Here is a 21,163-nt window from a genome sequence, read left to right on the forward strand (position 1 = left end):
AGCATGAAAATAACACCACACGACTTATAAATGATCCAGATAATGTCATTGTAATTATTACAGTCGCCTAATCGAACAGATTAATTACTTAGACGACGCTAGCGGGAGCCGAAGCAGGAATTTCCTGATGAGCATCGGTATTTATTTATTTATTTTTTTTTTTTTTTGCGTTCTGTTCTCAAAAGTTACACTGAAGCGCCAAAGAAACTGGTACAGGCAAGCGTGTTCAAATACAGAGATATGTGAACAGGCAGAATCCGGCGCTGCGGGCGGCAACACCTATATAAGACAACAAGCGTCTTGCGCTGTTAGATCGGTTACTGCTTCTACAATGGGAGGTTATCAAGATTTGTGTGTGTCTGAACATGGTGTTAGAGTCGACGAACGAGCGATGGAACACAGCATTTCCGAGGTAGCGATGAAATGTGTATTGTCCCGTACGACCATTTCACGAATGTTCCATCAATATCAGGAATCCGGTAAAACATCAAATCTCCGACATCGCTGCGGTCGGTAAAAGATCCAGCAAGAAGGGGACTAACAACGACTGAAGAGAGACGTTCAACGTCGCAGAAGTGCAACCTCCACTGCGTCTGCAGATTTCAGTGCTGGGCCATCAACAAGTGTCAGCGTGCGAACCATTCAACGAAACATCATCGATATGGGCTTTCGGAGCCGAAGGCCCACTCGTGTACCCTTGATGACTGCACGACACAAAGCTTTGCGCCTCGCCTGAGTCCGTCAACACCAACATTGGAGTGTTGATGACTGGAAACATGTTGCCTGGTCGGACGGGTCTCGTTTCAAATTCTATCGAGTGGATTGACGTGTACGGGTATGGACACAACCTCTTGAGTCCATGGACCCTGCATGTCAGGAGGCGACTGTTCAAGCTGGTGGAGGCTCTGTAATGGTGTGAGGCGTGTGCAGTTGGAGTGACATGAGACCCCTGATATTTCTAGATACGACTCTGACAGGTGACACGTACGTAAGCATCCTGTCTGATCACCTGCATCCATTCATGTCCGTTGTGCACTCCGACGGACTTGGACAATTCCAGCAGGACAATCTGACACCCCACACGTCCAGAATTGCTACAGAGTGACTCCAGGAACATTCTTCTGAGTTTAAACACTTCCGTTGGCCAGCAAACTCCCCACACATGAACATTATTGAGCATATCTGTGACGCCTTGCAACGTGTTGTTCAGAAGAGATCTCCATCCCCTCGTACTCTTACTGATTTATGGACAGCCCTGCGGGATTCGTGGTGTCAGTTCCCTCCAACACTACTTCAGACATTAATCGAATCCATGTCACGTCATGTTGAGGCACTTATGCGTGCTCACTGGGGCCTTACACGATATTAGGCAGGTGTAAAATTTTCTTTGGCTATTCAGTGTACTGCGGTTAATGATTATTGGTGGTGAACAATGGAGAATATTACTGAGCCAGCTGCAGTGTGACCACATTTTATACACGACAGTGTGTCTCAAATTTGCTCAACACGGAAAGAACGGTAGCGCATTCAGAGTAGTTTGTGCGTGCGGTGTAGATTTACAGTAAGGGACCAGATATTAGGATCCTATGGGATCACAACCGCATGAGAAGAGAATTGGTTTCAGTCACTTAGCAACGGAAAGTGAAACCACAGGAATAACAAGGACGCATCTGACATAGGATAACAGTCTGAATTCCAGCGAATGTCACCGGCTGCTCTGGACGTGACAAAGCAGCGGATTTCAGAACTGATGACTTCACAACGCCTTAAGACGGCTGGAAGGCGATTAGCAATAAGCGACTACAAAAACATTACTATTCAGAAAACCATGCATAGGGTTTCCTCGAAAAATAATCGGAGATAAATTAAGAAACTGATTAATTCCTTTTGAGTAAATTATAACAGTAAATATGCACTTAATTGTGAATGGGGACGTAGCTACTGGCTACCTGTTCTTTTGTAGTACTAATAGCGAACACGCTTCGTTGTAGATCAGTGTCAATTACTGGAATTGTAGACTGCTCTTAGCATTCCCCAAAAAATGGATTTCTTTTAATCTTAGTGGCTGGCAAGATGAAGTTTAACTTCAATTCAGGGTATGGTCACTATCAAATTGCCATTGAAATACCCAGACTAATAATTAAGTGACAGTTTAAAACTTAAATGTTGCCGCGGTACTTGTGGGTGGTTAATTAAAAACTTCGCTGAAGGTTGAGTTCATAGAAGAGGAACTTAGCAAAACAACTGGTTGTGATGGTGGCAGTAGCCTCTGTCCGCGAGACAATACTCGTAGACAGGCTGGGTTACTGTACCTTCATTTACACATCCAGCATCTGCGTATCAAATCTTAAGCGTCTTCACTTCAACATGCAGGCTTCGCCAGCTAATGACGAGAAGACTATTAAATGTGTACGGAGCAATGAATATCATCAGTAGCAGTTTTTCCCCTGGCAAAGAAGGTGAAAACAACCCGACACGTTGAATTTAAACTTCAAATTGAAGCAGATAGAATACTAACCACCTATTACACGAATATTACGATGCTCTTGCAACTAATCCAGTGCGTTTGGTATCAGAACGCTGTGAAAAAATCGAATTAATAAGTTCGTATATTTTCAGTGTTATGGACATGGGAAGAAAAACAACTAACACTCTGAATACTTCGTCCGTAAGAACGGCATTATGAGGGCTGCGACTGTTGATAAATAAAAATAAAACAGTTTCTGCGTCACTCACTTGTTTATTTTGCCATTATGCGTTTTGATGGTTCACATCATCAACATAGGGATGAATTGTTTATTTACATAGCTGGTGTTGGTGAAAAGTACAGATGTAGCAGACCAAGGGCAGTGTATGTTATTTTGCGTTTTCTGCTAATCATAAAACTTGTTTGTGTAGAAAAACACTTTTTAGGTTAAAAAAGCATGAATTTCTGACAGTGAATTGGACTTACTGGAACGGTACAGTTGTAAAAGGTCTGTATACTGTTACTTGATGTGTGTCTTCTCCATTGCATGTTACTTTTATACTGTCACTTCACAGATGCTGTGCATGTTACAGATACGTTTGTTTACACTTGATAGAAAGATACACGATTAAATGATCCCTGCATAAATGTTTTTATTTCTTGAAAAATATGTACGGGCTGCACTAGATTATTGACATGTGCACAGTTCAATTATTACATTATACATATTATATTATACATATATAGTTATTTTATGAATCGGGCGCAGCATTGGAGACAAAAGTAATGATTAAATGGTTATATTCTTAAATATGTTTTCCTTTAGTTTTAAAATATGTGAATAATTGAATCATTATTTTTGTATGCAATGGTGCAGCCCATTCTTTTTAAAAAAATTGTGTTTACAACCACCTAATATAATAACTGAAATGTGCACATGTCAATATTCTTTACATTCCAACATATTTACGTAGGAACAATTTATTTAATCTTTTACCTTTATATTCAATGCAAAGAAATATATCTCTAACATGTGCAATATCTTTGAAGTGATGTGCAGTGGAGAGGGCATACATCAGGCAGCAGTATGCAGACTTTTTATAACCCTACCGTCCCTGTAAGTAAAAATCACTGTCAGAAATTCATGCTTTTTAACCTCAAAAGTGCCTTTTGTAAATAAACAGTTTAGGCAAAATAACTTACAGTGCCCTTGGTCTCCTGCTGTGAAAAGACGTCTGTATTCTTCACAAACACCAGCTATGTAAATAAACAATTCTCCACCTGAAGATGATGGTGTGAACTATCGAAACGCATAGTGGCAACAGGTGACCGACACACAAACTGTTTTATTTGTAACTAGCTGTGTACTTAAAAAGCGAAAAACAGGGAGTATCTCACTTTATAAGCGCCTTAGCTCAATGAGAGGAAATTGCAAATAATGCTATATTATTAAAGTAGAAAAATATTCTCTGCAAGTATTACACTGTAGACTAGTGGAACATTAGCTATAGCATTATGCACAGCAAATGCATTTTAGTTAATCATACATTTAAAATTAAAAAAAAGTGGATAAAATTATACATTGTAATTTGTGTTTTGAAACGGTTTTGCGACGTGAAATTTAACGAATAGCTAGAACACAGACGAAGTAAAAAAACTGCATTCGACTGAAAACGGTTTCTTTAAGGTGATAATAGGAGTGCAGCCACTGATAAGAACAACAAAACACCGTACAGAGACGAAAAGGGAAACTTGTCAGTAAACGTGGGAAAATACGTTTATCAAACAAAGTGTAGCCAAAGAGCATACCAAAAATATGCGCTCGGTGTGTGGAATTAAAATGCGTCTTCGACATACAAGACTTCGATCTGTTATACTGTCAAAAACGTGTCTTTGGTGAGAGGACGGAAAACAGGATCCGCACAGTTATGTGAGGGCAGTTGACGAGTCACCCGAAGAAGAATCGGATTCTCAGATTTCGAAAGCCGATTGACACTGTCGACTTTATGGTAGAAAATGCATCAGCGCTCTGCTGTCAGACCGTGATTCTTCATGGACTGTGTGTTCAAGATTTTTAGTTCGTGAAAGGGAATGAAGTCAGGGCACACGCAAAGAACAGTTTACAAATATACAGTAGTAAATAGCACTGTCTGTTTTTAAGGGTGTTGATGGTGGTATTAGCAATGTACACTGAAAGCCAGTTGTAAGCGAACAGCTATTACACACAACCAAGAGAGCGGAGTTTTCTTCGTTTAATGGTGTTTTACAGTTTTCCTCAGTTATCAACCGCAATTTCTTGTTCACGAATAGTGCGGCATCAGAACTTATTCTAAGGTGTTCAGTACGTATTACACAACTAATCTGATTATCGTGACCTTTTCTGTGTTAGTTATTTTGCCTCCACGTACCGTAGCAGATACTAACGGAAGACGTTCTTTTTCGACTATAGTCCCATATTAATCGTATTATTGTCTTATCAAGAAACTGATGATGATGATGATGATGATCAAGATAATGATGCCAGTAGGATGCATGCAGCGTCCCAGAACTCAAAGCCAAAAATTATACATTTTACCTGAGACGTTGCATCACGTTCAGCTACATCAGAATAGATTCTGCAAATATTTGTTGCCTCTAACACAACTCTCTTGCAACTTTTTTCCCCAAATTTCGGTGCTTGTCGCATACGTACTAGGATCGGATTGAAGGAAGACATCGAAGCAATTCAGACGCGGGATGCTAGATTTGTTACCGGTAGGTTCGAACAACACGTATGTGTTACGGGGGTGCTTCGGGAACTCAAATGGGAATCCCTGGAGGGAAGGCGATATACTTTTCGAGAAACACTGTCGAGAAAAATTAGAGACCGACATTTGAGCTGACTGCCGAACGATTCTACTGCCGCCAACATACATTGCGCGTAAGGACCACGAAGATAAGATACGAGAAATTACGGCTCAAACGGAGGCGTGTAGATAGTTTTTTTTTCCTCGCTCTATTTGCGAATGGAACAGGAAAGGAAATGACAAGTAGTGATACAGGGTCCCCTCCGCCATACACCGTACAGTGGCTCGCTGAGTATCTATGTAGATGTACGTGAGTAAGAGGACGAAGTACAGAAATTAATTCAGTTTCACTTTGTTGCAGGTCGCCACGTGGAAGGCATCTGGCATTCAGGGGTCGTTACTTACGGCCGCGAATACTTCTTTGGATCTAACGGTGTGCAGAGCTGCAACCCGGTCAGTGTACATTCCAAGTTCCTTAAGTGATCACAAAAAATTCACGAACACAGTCACCAAGATTTACTCAGTTCACGTAAATGTAGTCTATCATAAAGTAGCAAATAAGCTGAACGAATTTATTTTATTGAGATAAGACTAAAAGCTTCCCCCTCCATTGCCGGCTGGAGTGGCCGTGCGGTTCTAGGCGTTACAGTCTGGAACCGAGCGACCGCTACGGTCGCAGGTTCGAATCCTGCCTCGGGCGTGGATGTGTGTGATGTCCTTAAGTTAGTTAGGTTTAATTAGTTCTAAGTTCTAGGCGACTGATGACCTCAAAAGTTAAGTCGCATAGTGCTCAGAGCCATTTGAACCATTTCCCCCTCCATTCCCCTCCCCCTCTCCTCCCAACCCCCCACCCCCAAACCCCCGCCCCCTCCCATGAATCGCGGAACGTGCCGCGTTGAGGTGCCGTTTGTGGCTCAACGATACAATTAGCGGATAATTGACTGATCTGGCCTTACAACATCCGCCAATATGGTCTTGCGATGTTGATACTGCGAAAAGGCTGAAAGCTGTAATATTTAAAAAAAATGGTTCAAATGGCTCTGAGCACTATGGAACTTAACATCTGAGGTCATCAGTGCCCTGGAACTTAGAACTACTTAAACCTAACTAACCTAAGGACATCACACACATCCATGCCCGAGGCAGGATTCGAACCTGCGACCGTAGCGCTCGCGTGGCTTCCAGACTGAAGCGGCTAGAACCACTCGGCCACAGCGGGCGGCCTGTAATATTTCCCAAGGACATATATCTCTGCTACATCTTTTAATGATGAAGACATCATCTTGGCTAAGATATTCCGGAAGTAAACCATTCGAATCTCCGGGCGTGGACTGTTCAGGTGGCAAAGCAGGAATAGCTAGAGGACAACGCAAAGCTTAACAGGTAATTCCATAGTTAGACGTGCTGATATATGTAGCTTCAGCGGAGTTTGCCGTAAGGAAGTTTGACAGCTTAGGGATGCATACGTCAGAAAGATAACACTTCCTGTGGAATAAATGTGTGAGGTAACTTCTCATTAGTCGTCTAAAACATAAGATTGACAAAATGTGCAAAATGGCTGAGCAGGTGTGGCTAAAGGAAGGCCGTGGAAACGTGCTTGAGAATAGGGAAAAAAAGACATCTGTTATGAAACAAAATTGAGGAAACGATTGGAGAAAAGCGAAGCAGTAGTATGTATACCAAGAGCACAATGTCAGATGGAAAGCCAGTATTAACCATAGAAGGGAAGACTAGAAGATGGAAAGAGTGTATGAACCATTACACAAAGGAAACACAATTGAAGCCAAAATCACGGAAACTGAAGAGGAAGTTGATGAATTTGGCAGAGCGCTGAAAGACCTAAGTCAATATACGGCACCTGAAATACATGACAGTCCCTCAGAATTACTGATGTCCGTGGGACAACCTACGGTGACGAAGATATTCCACCTGGTGCGCAAGATATTGTGGACAAACAAAACATCCTCAGAATTAAGGTATCTTGCCATCGTATCGTAGCTGAAGATCAAAGCACATCACGCTCCAACGTCTTATATACTGCTTCAAAACAAAAATGTTAATATTGCCTCCATTTCCCTTCAATGTATAGAAAAAGCCAAAGACAGATATTTTTTGCGACAAGGCGTTGTTTATTTTTAATTATTTAACAGGCACGCGGAAAGTGCAGAGGCCACCAGTTGTAACTACAGAGAGCGGTGGCAGAAGGCCAGGTAGACGGTGACTGCGTGGCAACGAATGCACGCAGGTGTTTGAGATTCAGTAGGTCAGGTATAAATACACGCCGCACTTCGCGTTTCTAGACCTTCGTCTTTCGTGTGGCCCCAATGTACGGCCTACTCCCAAATTGTGGGTCCTTGCAAAGCGGTTTAGAGATTCGTTAGTCAAGGCACCCATCACCGGCTGGCTCCCGTTGCACCCGGAACTTTCAGAAACTCTGACCGCTGAACTTACAGCGGTTTTTTTTCTTAATACATCGTCATATGATCCCTGAGAAACAGCTTTCTAATGCCTCAAATTCTCATTGTACGGATAGAAACATATCATCCAGACGTATAGACTGCACTGCAAAGAAAAGACCAATTAAGTAATTTCAGATGACAAAGGGGAATATAACTTGGACCTTCACCGACCTGTAAATATTTACAACAAATCTAATGTAGTTTCTCAGAGTTAGTGAAATCTGAACAGCCGTATACATAGAGGCGTATTAGAGACATCTTTCGCACTGCATGGTGAACGGCCCTATTGTAACGAATGGAGTAGCACAGTGTATCACGTGATTTTAATGTCATAAGACTTGATATTGACTTTTTACCTACATTCGTGTAAAAGATGAACACAATGCGTTGAGACCAGATCGTAATGCCCAGACGCTCTCGCACTGATTTTCTAAAGTTGAACTAGTATAGGACTGGATATTTGACGGGCTAATTCGTCAACCATAGACTCTTGTCTACAGCGATTCGGTTAAAACTAAAGCCGGCCGGTGTGCCCGAGCGCTTCTAGGCGCTTCGGTCTGGAACCGCGCGACTGCTACGGTCACAGGTTCGAATCCTGCCTCGGGCATGGATGTGTGTGATGTCCTTAGGTTATTTAGGTTTAAGTAGTTCTAAGTCTAGGGGACTGATGACCTCAGATGTTAAGTCCCATAGTGCTCAGAGCCACTTGAACCATTTAAAACTAAAACCACTAGAGTCAGAAGTTGTCACCATCATATGGATGACAGGAGTCACCGTAGTTAGGATTGTAACAAAGTGATAGATAGCCACCATTATAACAGAACATGGGTCGTCTGAACATTAAAGATGCACAGCAAGCGAGCATCGGTACCGCCCGGAATTGGCATTCTGTCTCGCTGCTACGGGTTACAGACGCCACCATCGCACAAGAGGTTACCATACGTTTATACTCCACAAGCAAGCTGATTGTGGGGCTGAATGCTCGCCTGTACCATCCTTGTCTTTCGCACCTTCCCGTTGCTTTGCCCCTTTCGCGAATCAAAGGATACGTAGGAAGGTGAAAGGACGTTGCCACTTGAATCTGTATAGGGTCGATTTTCTCTGATGTTACCAACATGGCCATTTCGTGAAATAATTTTACAGGAAAGCAATTTGATGAATCAATCTTCTCGCATCATACTTTTTCAGAATTTTAATAGTAAGGATATCTGTTATGCACAACTTTTCTTCACGTTTGCCACTGTTTTTAAGCATCTCCTTGACCCTCTCGCGAAATTGTGACTACAAACGAGATTTTCCTCTTCTACTAATCGTAACTGTTGAAATTTTCAAACTGATGAATAATCCTCAAAAATCGGTTAAACGAGGGTTTTGTAAGCTACTTGGGTGACATACGTCTCCTTAGCATTACCCCATTGAATCCCAGTTTACGTCTGCTTTTCTCACAAGTAGTTTTAAGTGCTTATTTTATCTTAAATGGCTCTTAACGCAGATCCCTTGATCTTTTAAAAGACACTGCCTGTTTCCGGTCATTGATCTCAATAGTGTTATGAACAGTAATCTGTCTTTCTGCCTGTTTACGCGAGGTTTTTACATGTGTTGAGTATCAGGCGTCAGTCCCTACACCAAGTGTCGATTCTAAGCAATTTAGCTACAATTTTCTATCGTTACGACTTGCCTATATACAACAGCATTGTGCAGTAGGTGCATCATAGAACTTCCGTTTGTAATCTGTTACGTAATTTGTGTACTTCGTGAACAGTAATCGTCCTGTAACACTCCCTTGACGTACACTCGACATTAGTTACACGCTGGCTAATTTAAGCCCATTAAAAACGACGTGGTGATTTGTAATTGATAGGAAGTGTCTAATTAACTCACACAATTGGCCAGATGTTACGTAACCTCACATGAAATTAGCTAGGTGGGAATGCGTAACCATGTGGAATCGTTTCCGAAAATTAAGGAACACCGCCTTATTCTGGGTACCGCTACCTGCTTGCTTTCTGCCCCATGCTAATTGCGCATCACAAGCCCACCAATGGATTCTCAAGCGTGGAGAAATATACACCCACGGTACAGTATTGTCAGGTCGTCTATCCGATCACTTTAAGATTAAAAATCCTTTTTTTTGGGGGGGGGGGGGGGGGGGGAACGAACGTCTGTTCTCTACTGATTGAGGCAGATAGTGTAGCCTCGTGAGTATGAGAACCTCAAACACAAGGTATATGGTGGTTGGCGGCGGAAGATCCCACGACTAGTGTGAGTGGGTTGGACCGACGCGACTGGGGCAGGGTAGGTGCCAAAGCGTTCTGCGACACGGGCGGCCCTCCAGCGCGTGACGTGCGACTGCTGGCAGAGCACACGTGCCCGCTGCGCACCTCACCATTTCGTACATTTCCGCAGTACCTGCTGCCCTCTGGTCGTAAGTCGTCGCCGCTCATTGCTTGCTACAAACGCGTGCTTCACACGTTACGTGTATATCTACACATACATCCCGCAGTCTACTGTACAGAGCATTGGGGAGGTTACATCATATCAATGTTACCGATTTACTTTCATGCTCCATTCGCGAATTGAGCGAAGGAAAAGTGAATGTATGCTTTTGTACGTGCTCTGATCTTCCTAATCTCATTCTCATGGTCCCTACGCTAGACATACACTCGTCGTCGTCGTCGTCGTCTTCATTATTTCTCCTTATTCCAACATCAGGCGGGGTTGGGACATTTATGGTACGTCTCCATTTGCCCCCGTATTTCCAACATTCTTTTTCGAGAACTGTTTTGTTCCAATCCAGATCCCTTCTCCTTAAACTGGTCTTGATCGAGACTGTCCACCTCATTCTAGCCCTCAAACTTGGCCTCCATCATTCGTGAACCGTGGATTTACTTTCAAAATCTTTTCTTAAAGAATTTACGTTATTTACCAGCGATTCATCAAGAACATCAACACATTTAATCACACTATGTGAGCGTGGAAGTAGCTGCCAGTGGGTAACTGATGAAAACAAATTTCTTTCAACAAATGGAAATTTTATTCCTAAAAACCCTTTCTTTAAAAAAAAATTTAGAATTATAATCAGAAAGCACCCTCTAAATATCCAGTTACAATTTATTCAGAGGCAGAAATAATTTTTTTTTTACAGTATGGGCTTTCGGGCTGAGAAGCTTGCCGCTCCCTTTAACACGGTCGTAGTAACGAGCACTCACAACAACCTCTGAAAGACTACACTGGTGCAAATCTGCAACACACCAGATTACTTTAAACTAAAAATTTTAACAACTCACACAAACACATAAACTATGCACCCCATAGGAGGGATGGGAATGGTACAAAACACTCACATTAAAAAATATTACTTGCCATCGAAAGTGCAACTTGCTTTTAAAAGAAAACACTTACGGGGCAAGGGTGGCAACTTTATATACTAAAAAGACCATTTAAATAAAATCCATGAAATGCAGTCGTACATAAAATATACAAACATGCTCTACATTACAAAAAAAATGGTTCAAATGGCTCTGAGCACTAGGGGACTTAACATCTATGGTCATCAGTCCCCTAGAACTTAGAACTACTTAAACCTAACTAACCTAAGGACAGCACACAACACCCAGCCATCACGAGGCAGAGAAAATCCCTGACCCCGCCGGGAATCGAACCCGGGCGTGGGAAGCGAGAACGCTGCCGCACGACCACGAGAGACATTACACATATACCGCCTCTCAAGATGATAGGCAAGATAAAAACATATTTAAGGAATTCGGCCCTTACACCGTAAGCAATAAATTCGTTAACACCGAATCCGACAAACATGACAGAGGCAGCAATTCACGTATGCCGGATTGACTGACAGGCAGACAGACACTAACTGCCTAACAAATGCGGGCGAGAGACAGACCAGCAAGCTGGGGACGAGAGACTGACCAAGAAAGAATTAGAAATTAATGAAACAACATATCATGAATCACTTAACTTCTAATAAACTGCGATGTCTGGCGAAGACCTGGCGCAACATCCCGAAAACGCTCTCCCGAACCGTCCGCTGCCAGCCGCTTCAACGGACGCAGGAAGGCGCGCCGATCTCCCGTCTCACGGCGTCGCAGCTCGCGCCGGCCAGACCGATGTCGTGGGTTGACTCCTGTTGCTCTCGTGTCGGCCGCGAAGCCACTACCCCTCGCTATACGGCGCCGCCCGCTGGACTCACGTGGCGACCTCACATGCGCCGACGCTCAAGACGGACAAGTCATCTTGTGTCTCAGTGCGCGACCGATCAACCGATCGATTGCCTGAACAAACTCGAGCAGACTGGCCTAACACATACTAGCACTCCGGACGACAGACAGACACTGACTGCCCCACACTGACCCGGCTGACCAACTCACCAGACTCGCCGCCTAGCGAGCTCATAGCGCCCCTTAAATGCACGTGAACATGCAGCCTTTCCCCTTTCCCACCAGAGGGAGACACCGAAGCTGCGATTGCCACTGTGGCGCCACCGCCAGAAGCGGAGGGCGACTGCTTTACACTACGCGCTGCGGCGCTCTCTTCAAAACAGCCAATTTTTACCACGGCTCAATTCGTTTTGGTATTCTTCCATATTCCATTCACTTTACATGACCAAACCATTTTTACTTACTCCTCTCAATTCTGTCACTCAGCTTTTCCACTCCAGTTTCCTTCCTAACATCGTCGTTGCCCACTATGTGGCTCCTCGTTTTCCCTATCATACTTCTTTCACTGTCTCGTATTCTACCCTCCTTTTTTCTTGTCACTGTACAGGTCTCCGACGCATGTGTCGACATCGATGTAAAGCACGTCTTGTACAGTACTTCCGCACACTTCATTGGTACCTCCCTTCCGCAGACTATCTGGTCAAAGGTATCAGAACACCTCACAGGGAATGTGAGCTGACCGCTAGCTGCCACGAGAAGCGGACACGCTAGTATAAAAAAGAGGCAAGGATGTGAGGACAGACGTTGAACGTGGACTAGTAATTGGAAGTCAGTTGAATAATAAATGCGTCAGTGACATTTCAACCCTTCAAAAGCTGTCTAAGTCTACTGTTGGTGGTATGATAGTGACGTGGAAACGCGAGGGAGCAACCACAGGTACACCAAGACCAGGGAGATCTGATCTACTGACGGGCAGGAACCGTCGTGCATTTTGGAGGCTGGCTGCAGAAAATCGCATGAAATCAGAGGAAGGAATCACTTGTGAGCTCCCAAGTGCTACCAGCAGTAGCAGTGCAGCTAGCAAAATGACTGTGCTTAGGGAGTAAAAAAGAGGGGGAGGGAGAGAGTACAACAGTCGAGAAGCTCCTGATAAACCACACTTTAACGACGCTTGAGGTGGTGCAAAGAGCGACACAATTACACAGTGAATGGTTGGAAACGAGTGATTTGGAGTGATGAATAGCAATCCGAAAGGTTTACCATCACTTAACACTTCCGTGCTGAGATGCCGTGGTCCATATATAGAACTCTCCCCTGACGTTTCGACTGCGGAAGGCATCCTCAGAGGACAATCGGCGAACTGCAACGAGAGCGCGAGTGAGCGCCGTATATATAAGCCATCCAGAGGGCGCCGCTGTCAGTCACGTGACGTCGGCTGTGCTTACTCCACGGCGTATTCAGTGTAAAATCTATTCCGTCCTGGTCTAGTGCTTTGTTCGCTTTAATTAGTCCTTCTGTTTTTTAATACCAGCAACATAACAGGCCGAAACCTACCGGAGATAGTAGCATATAATATTACGAAAGGTGATCAATGGGATTTTATATCACTTTTTGGGTGTTTCTGCAAGTGTATTATGGGCCCATAGTTATTCTCTCAATAGAGACCTCAATTACTCGGTAATACTACGAGGGGAGATTAATAAGTAATGCAGCACATTTTTTTTCGGCCTGTTTCGTTTGAAAAAATGCGGAATTTATTGTGGAACATCGTGGAATGTTCCCGCTTCAGCCCTTATAGTTTCATGAAATCCGGTAGGGGCGACGCTATACGTAGCCTTCAAAATGGTGACTGTAACCCAGGTGCGTTCCAAGCAGAGAGCTATCATTGAGTTTCTATTGGCGGAAAACCAGAACATCGCAGATATTCGTAGGCGTTTGCAGAATGTCTACCCGAGATCTGGCATTAAACAAAAGCACGATGAGTCGTCTGCCGTCATCAAACCTTTCCTGTCTCCCGCGTGCCGCCCTACCAGACACAGCTGGGACGCCTGAAGTGTACTCGTAGAACCGTGCCCATTCTAGGTGATCGACAGATCACAATTAAACACCTCGCTGGTCAGCTGGATGTCTCTGTTGGTAGTGCTGACACACTCGACCACCAATTGGATTACTCAAACATTGTTCCCGCTGGGTTTCTCACCACCTAACAGAGGATCATAAAGGGCAACGAAGGAGCGTCTGTGCGGAATTACTTGCTCGTTACGAGGTTGATCGTGACAATTTTTTGTCGAACATCATCACAGGCGATGAAACATGGGTTCGCCACTTCAAACCGAAACAAAACGGCAGTCCATGGAGTGGCGCCACATCACGTCTTCTTCGAAGAAAAAGTTCAAAGCCGCACCGCCAGCCTATAAAGTCATGGAGACGCTCTTCTGGGGATTTTAAGGGGTTATTCTGTTCGACGTCATCCCTCATGCTGCAACGATGAACCCTGAAGTGTATTGTGTTACTCTCAGGAAACGACTTCAGCGTATTCGTCCCCACAAAAATGCAAACGAAAACCACCTCCACCAGGAGAACGTTACGGCCTCAAACAAGTCTGCGCACCCCCGAGGAGCTCACAAAACTTCATGGGGCTGTTTTTCCTCACCCACTCTATAGCCTGGACCTCGCACATTCCGACTTCCATGTATCTGTCCCAACGAAGGATGGACAGATGAGAGGGGAGGAGATTGGATCGTACATCCAACAGCAGTAGACATGTAGCAGTTGCGAAGCATTGGCGGGTTCTCTAGTACGTTACATGGACAAGGTCGTGAAACCCTTTATTTCCATTCAGCACATTAATCATATACTTTGAAATGAATCCTCATCTGTGAACAGCACACTCGCACTAACGTGGTTTTTTTTTTTTTTTTCTTTCCACAAGAGGTGGAGACCCTCCACGCCTACACCGGCATGATGGCCAACTCAAAAGGTCTACTGCCATCTCTGCATAAGGGTTAGCTTTCACTATAGTGAGGTGTCGCAGGATGTGGGTACTGCAATGTTTGCGTACGTCTGGTTAAGGTTAACCATTAATACGCGCTCATCTGGAGATAGGTTGGGTCGAAAGTCGAACGAAGGGTAGCGGTTAGAAGGGCAGAGGAAAACACTGCCAAGGCAAGAGCCAAGGGAAAAAAAAAGTCTGCGATAGTTAGGTCGGGTGGTAAGAGCAGTAGCGGATGTCTTGCTGCCTGCGACAAGTCATGCAAGGGTAGGCTTTGCTAGCAGTGGGTATCATGCATGTCGATACCTTTGACGTTGTGCGGTGCTATTACTCGGCGGCTGCCGCTGGGTGCCGGTGTTGATCTCTCGGTCAGCGTCAGCAACCTGTAACAGTTAGGTTCATCACCGTTTTGTGCCCGATTGGTCATATATCAGATGCACAGTGTAGGGTGATGTTGGTGATTTGTTTGTGGTTCAGTGGGTGAGCTCGTCGGTTTCCCTGCTGCAGTCTGTTGGTCGGCTTTAGTAACAGCTCGTATTTCCAGTCAACGTTGCTGATATGCAGAGGCTTGCCGACGTTTGTCGCTTGTTGGTGTGAGTTATCTTGCCATAGGTGGTTATGACCTTGCTAGCAGTTTCTTCGGCCGCTTATGCTTCCACCTATGGTTGCGATCATAGTTTCCCAGAATAAGAGTGAAAGGATTGTTCGAGTGTCTCGAGTTCCTGTATAGTCGTGTGGCGTGTTTTTTAATACTTCCTTGAGGGTTTCAAGGCGGTATTCATTGTGAAGATCCACGGTGCGTGTGTATCGTGGAGCGTTGCTAATGATTCGTAGCACTTTGTTCTGTATGATCTGCAGGCGGCGCACTAACGTGGGGGGATGACACGCTGTTAAATAAACTAGTCGCAGAAGTGTACCCGCGCAGGAAAACCAGCTGCTGACAGTACTGCACCCGCTATACAATGTACAGTGTACATGATACGGGCACAGCAGGTTCTCATGTAGCGCTCTCCAGACAGTCATACGATTCGTCTTACTTGTAGCAGCTAATTGTCTTTCGCCGACATTAAGGTTGCAGTAAACTGGAAGAAGTAATTTCTTCTCCAATAAGGTGTTGTCATCCATCTAGCCCGCCCTCAGTCGCGACCAGTAGGCTTAAAAGTGCATTTCTCCGTAAGACGAGGGTCAGTTGATTCAACGTCCTCTGTCGGGGCACTTTCGCTCAGAAAATCCCTCCCGATACAAACGTTGAGCGCCACGGCCGTTACCATCTGCTACTCCTTACCCCAAACTAGGCATCTGCCAATTCCGCAATTGAGTAATCTTCAAAAAAAAAAAAAATGGTTCAAATGGCTCTGAGCACTATGCGACTTAACATCTGAGGTCATCAGTCCCCTAGACTTAGAACTACTTAAACCTAGCTTACCTAAGGACATCACACACATCCATGCCCGAGGCAGGATTCGAACCTGCGAACGTAGCAGCAGCGCGGTTCCGCAGTGATGCGCCTAGAACCGCTCGGGCACAACGGCCGGCTATAGCGTCCGGCGGACTAACGGCGAGGGTCGGTGTGGCGGCCAGGCAGGATGTAATTTTCAGGCTGTTTCCCACATTCCGCTTTATGAATACCGGCTGGTCCCCAAGTCTCATCTCGATTAACGACTCGCAGACACGCATTTATTACCACATTCCATCTGTTTTGAGTTAACACTCCCCTCCTCTTCCTTACTGGTGACAAAAGTGTGCCTGTAGTAGAGATTCTGTAGAATATCTCTGCCCTTTCCTTATGAGTATATTATAAGGCGAAAGTTACTTCACGGTTATTTCAAAGGACGTTGCACTAAAAACTAGGTATATCACGAGAATTCCACACAGCGCGTTCACTAGAGACTGACTTACAAGGCCGGCTGTGAAGTGTGCCACACGAGATCATAAAAGTAGTACTGCTTCGAGATAGAGATAAAAATGTAACTAATCACTTTATTAAAAGAAAACATCCCTGAAAATTAAACTGTGTGCCCTGTGCCCGACTGAAATTCGAACTGGAGACCTTTGCCTTCCGCGGGCAGGTGCTCCACCGACTGAGCTACCCAGTGACGACTCAGGACCCGTCCTCACAGTTTTACTTCCGCCAGTCTACTTTTCAAACTTCACAGAAGCTCTCTTCGGAACCATGGAAGACTAGCACTCTTGGAAGAAAGGAGATTGCGGTGACATGGCTTAGCTACAGCCTCTTTCACTCTGCAACGTTGTGTGCGCTGATTTGAAACTTACCGGCAGATTAAAACGCTATGGCGGACCAAAACTCGGGACCTTTGCCTTTCGCGGGTAAGTGCTCTACCGACTAAGCCGTCTCACGTTCACCCTTATAGCTTTACTTCCTTTTGCAGGAGAACGTACGTGAAGTTTGGTAGGTAGGAGGTGAGGTACTGACAGAAGCAAACCTATAAGTACGGTACGTGAGACGTGCTTGCCAAGCTTAGTCGGTAGAGCACTTGCCCGCGAAAGGCAAAGGTCCCGAGTTCGAGTGTCGGTTCGACACACAGTTTTAATCTCTCACAGGGGAACCTCCACATCGCACCCCCCCTCAGATTTAGTTATAACTTGGCACAGTGGATAGGCCTTGAAAAACTGAACACAGATCAATCGAGAAAACAGGAAGAAGTTGTGTGGAACTATGAAAAAAAATAAGCAAAATATACAAACTGAGTGGTCCATGCGCAAGATAAGCAACATCAAGGACAATTTAAGTTCAGGAGCGCCGTGGTCCCGTGGTTAGCGTTAGCAGCTGCGGAATGAGAGGTCCTTGGTTCAAGTCTTTCCTCGAGTGAAAATTTTACTTTCTTTATTTTCGCAAAGTTATGATCTGTCCGTTCGTTCATTGACGTCCCTGTTCACTGTAATAAGTTTGGTTGTCTGTGTTTTGCTGGATTCATATTGCCCACGGAATACATCTCACGTATTTAATGCACTCTCGTCCAGAGTAGCGACCAGTCAACTGCCAGCCAGGGAGCCTCGTTAGCAGGAATACTCTCTCTTCCTTGCACTGTAGTCGACTGCCGTCGTGTACCTAGCGAGGTGGCGCAGTGGTTAGCACACTGGACTCGCATTCGGGAGGACGACGGTTCAATGCCGTCTCCAGCCATCCTGATTTAGGTTTTCCGTGATTTCCCTAAATCGTTTCAGGCAAATGCCGGGATGGTTCCTTTGAAAGGGCACGGCCGATTTCCTTCCCAATCCTTCGCTAACCCGAGCTTGCGCTCCGTCTCTAATGACCTCGTTGTCGACGGGACGTTAAACACTAACCACCACCACCACTGCCGTCGTGTGTTTCGATGTTTGTTTAGGTGTAGCGTCCCCATACTACGGCGCAGTTACCTCGCATCGGACGGACGGACGGATATCTAATAATTGTCTGAAAATAAAAATAAAAAATTATCTTTTCTGTCGAGGGAAGACTTGAACCAAGGACCTCTCGTTCCGCAGCTGCTCACGCTAACCACGGGACCACGACGCTCCTAAGCTAACACTCTCATTGATGTTGCTTATCTTGCGCATGGACTACTCAGTTTGTATATTTTGCTTATTTTTTTCATAGTTCCACACAACTTCTTCCTGTTTTCTCGATTGATCTGTGTTCAGTTTTTCAAGGCCTATCCACTGTGCCAACTTATAACTAAATCCGAGGGGGGTGCGATGGGGAGGTTCCCTTGTCAGAAACCTACGTATCAGCGATCACTCTGTTGCAGAGTGAAAACTCGATACTGGATTATTAAAAAGTTTGTTTGTCCGTTAAGTATTTTTCGTGCCTCAGCTACCAGATCAATGGAAAATTTGCAGAAGCGTATCTGGGGTCAGACTCAGCGTCCGATGACAGAAATACCTGAAGGAAACAATACGAATATCAGAGCGTGTTGCAAGAGGAATGCAAAAAAGTGCCGACATCTACTGCAAATTGGTCTGAAATATTTCTTGGTGATAGGCCGCAATGGCATAGAGGTGTTGACCTGTGACACACTGGCACCGTAACGACTTGGGATAAGCAGTGTACTGCCAGTTGCTGTTGCGAATTCCCCCACTGACAAGAAGAGAGAGAGAAAGAGAGAGAGAGAGAGAGAGAGAGAGAGAGAGAGAGATCCACCGACGTAGCTGCGAGTGGTAAGATGCGTCAGGAGCGTCTTCCGCGGCAGGTTTCGTCATCGTGCATGCCAGAGGTGGAGACGCGAAGCAGATGTTGGGCGGCGCTGATCGTTCCGAGGGTCAGCGACCCCGCCAGCAGGAGGCGTGGCTATTTCTACAGCGGCGCGATTCCAGGGGCTCCCCACTAACAAGGCCGTCTCGCGCCAATAGAATAACTTTGTGGCGAATGGACTCGATATCTGGATGACATTAGCAGGCCCACCAAAGAATTCCTGCCAGTGACGCGTTCCACGTGAGGAAGCTGCTATGAATAGCTGCCGTTCCATAGTAAGGCTGGCTTTATAAGAAGGCTGAGTCGCCACTGTTACGACATTTAGCATTCTAAAACAGACAGTGAAAATTGGTGGACGATAGTAAAGCATTTTCTGCATCCCACACTGAGCAGCTTGTCTTGCCCGCACCGCTTGATTTCATGAGTGCCACTGACTTAGTACAGTACAGGGTGGACTTAACGTACTATTTCTTGCATATTTCATTTTAAATGACTTCGGGCAGTGCCCCATACAACCAAGTGTAAGATTCAGAAGCATGGGGCAAAATTAAGCTGTGGGTATTTTACACACGAAGATAAAACAAAAAAAACTCTTCCCCCTTCACCTTCTGGACGGACGGACACACACACACACACACACACACACACACACACACACAGACAAATGCATACACGAACAGATCACAGGTACTTCAATAATTACACTCGAAAGTTTGGCAATAACATTCGATCTTCGGCAGAAACATTTGACAGTCGGCAATAGAAACCAAAACATTGCATCGAAACAAGTGTTCAGTTCATAGTGCTGAGGAACGTGCAAAAAAAAAAAAAAAAAAAAAAAAAAAAAAAAAAAAAAAAAAAAAAAAAAAAAATTGGCACTCATCAGAAGAACAACGCCACCAAGAATGCAACAGGAGCGTAATATGTAGGAAATCGTCCACGCAATCTGTAAGTACAGTTCAAAACATTACTACTTAATAGGCAATACCAACCACCAGAACTGTTTATAAGCTATAGGTACAGTGACCAAAATGTAAATTAAATAGCAAACATATGTACGTATTCCAGGCCACTGATGATGCCTTGCAGGAAATAAAAGCGAAACGCGTATGGCACTGAAATTGTGTTTTATTCAGTTGCTGGCAGACGGTCCACAAATAAAAATTATCAATATATCGTAAGAAATACGTCACTTTACTCCTTTTTGCGGTCAGTCGGCTGGAATATTATATAAAGAATACATGAAACCACAGTTCACAAAGCAAATTACTTGAGTTTGGCAAGGCTGTCGGTGCAATATTATTCAGTTGCCGTTGCTGTTCCAATCTGTTGCTTTAATTCCATTTAAAATGTCAACCGCATTGATCCCGAGAATATAAAGCGACACATCGTAGCACCTCAGGTGACTGGAGAATGGAGAGGCTACTATCATTGTGGCAACTAGGTCCGTGACAGTGTAGACCGCATGCACATAAGCTAAACTGGGGTATAAAACAGCGTTCACCTGCTGATATTATGGGGGAAGAAAAGGATCTAGCAGTCGTCGCATGTACAGCATATATTGTAACAAGAAGCTGATCATCAGAAAAAGAAATAGAGGAAGAAACGACGCTGGTAGACGATCAGTATTATGGGACGAAATTAATGTCTGACCTTAAAGCTGATTTGGAAAATGGACTATTTCATAATTTTTGCGAACGAGAGCTATAGATTTCAAATTGCTGTTGAATTGTGTAGGTCCTAAAATTTCCAAAGACGGCACCTCTTTCTGGTGTGCTGTGTGTGCAGTAAAAAGATACCCACAAACATTCCATTTTCTTTTTCACATCGTGCACTTCATTTTATAAAAGCTCACTCATTTCCCTTCAAGTGCCTAATCTTTTCAAATTGTTTTTACAGTATCATTTGGAAGGTCCCTTAAGCACTGCCTTTCGCGATAAAACTATCAGCTTTAAGCCTGTCTCCATATTCCACTCATTACTCCGGTATTATTAGACACAATACATACATACCCGTTCAACAGACACAGCAAATCGCTACTGAGCCTACGAACATTCGATCCTAGGACGTGGATCCGAAGCCCAACTAACCG

General features: G+C 44.6%; 1 protein-coding gene across 4 annotated transcripts in view; it reads left to right on the forward strand.

The window, feature by feature from the left end:
* LOC126162929 (uncharacterized) overlaps window positions 1-21,163 on the forward strand; it is a 263,303-nt gene that overhangs the window by 161,173 nt on the left and 80,967 nt on the right. For all 4 annotated transcript variants that reach the window (XM_049919745.1, XM_049919748.1, XM_049919747.1 and 1 more), the window contains exon 3: window positions 5,615-5,706. In XM_049919745.1, the coding sequence (XP_049775702.1) occupies window positions 5,615-5,706 (92 nt within the window). The remainder of the gene's footprint in view (window positions 1-5,614; window positions 5,707-21,163) is intronic.

This window comes from Schistocerca cancellata, chromosome 2 (assembly GCF_023864275.1).
Source record: "Schistocerca cancellata isolate TAMUIC-IGC-003103 chromosome 2, iqSchCanc2.1, whole genome shotgun sequence".
NCBI lineage: Eukaryota > Metazoa > Arthropoda > Insecta > Orthoptera > Acrididae > Schistocerca > Schistocerca cancellata.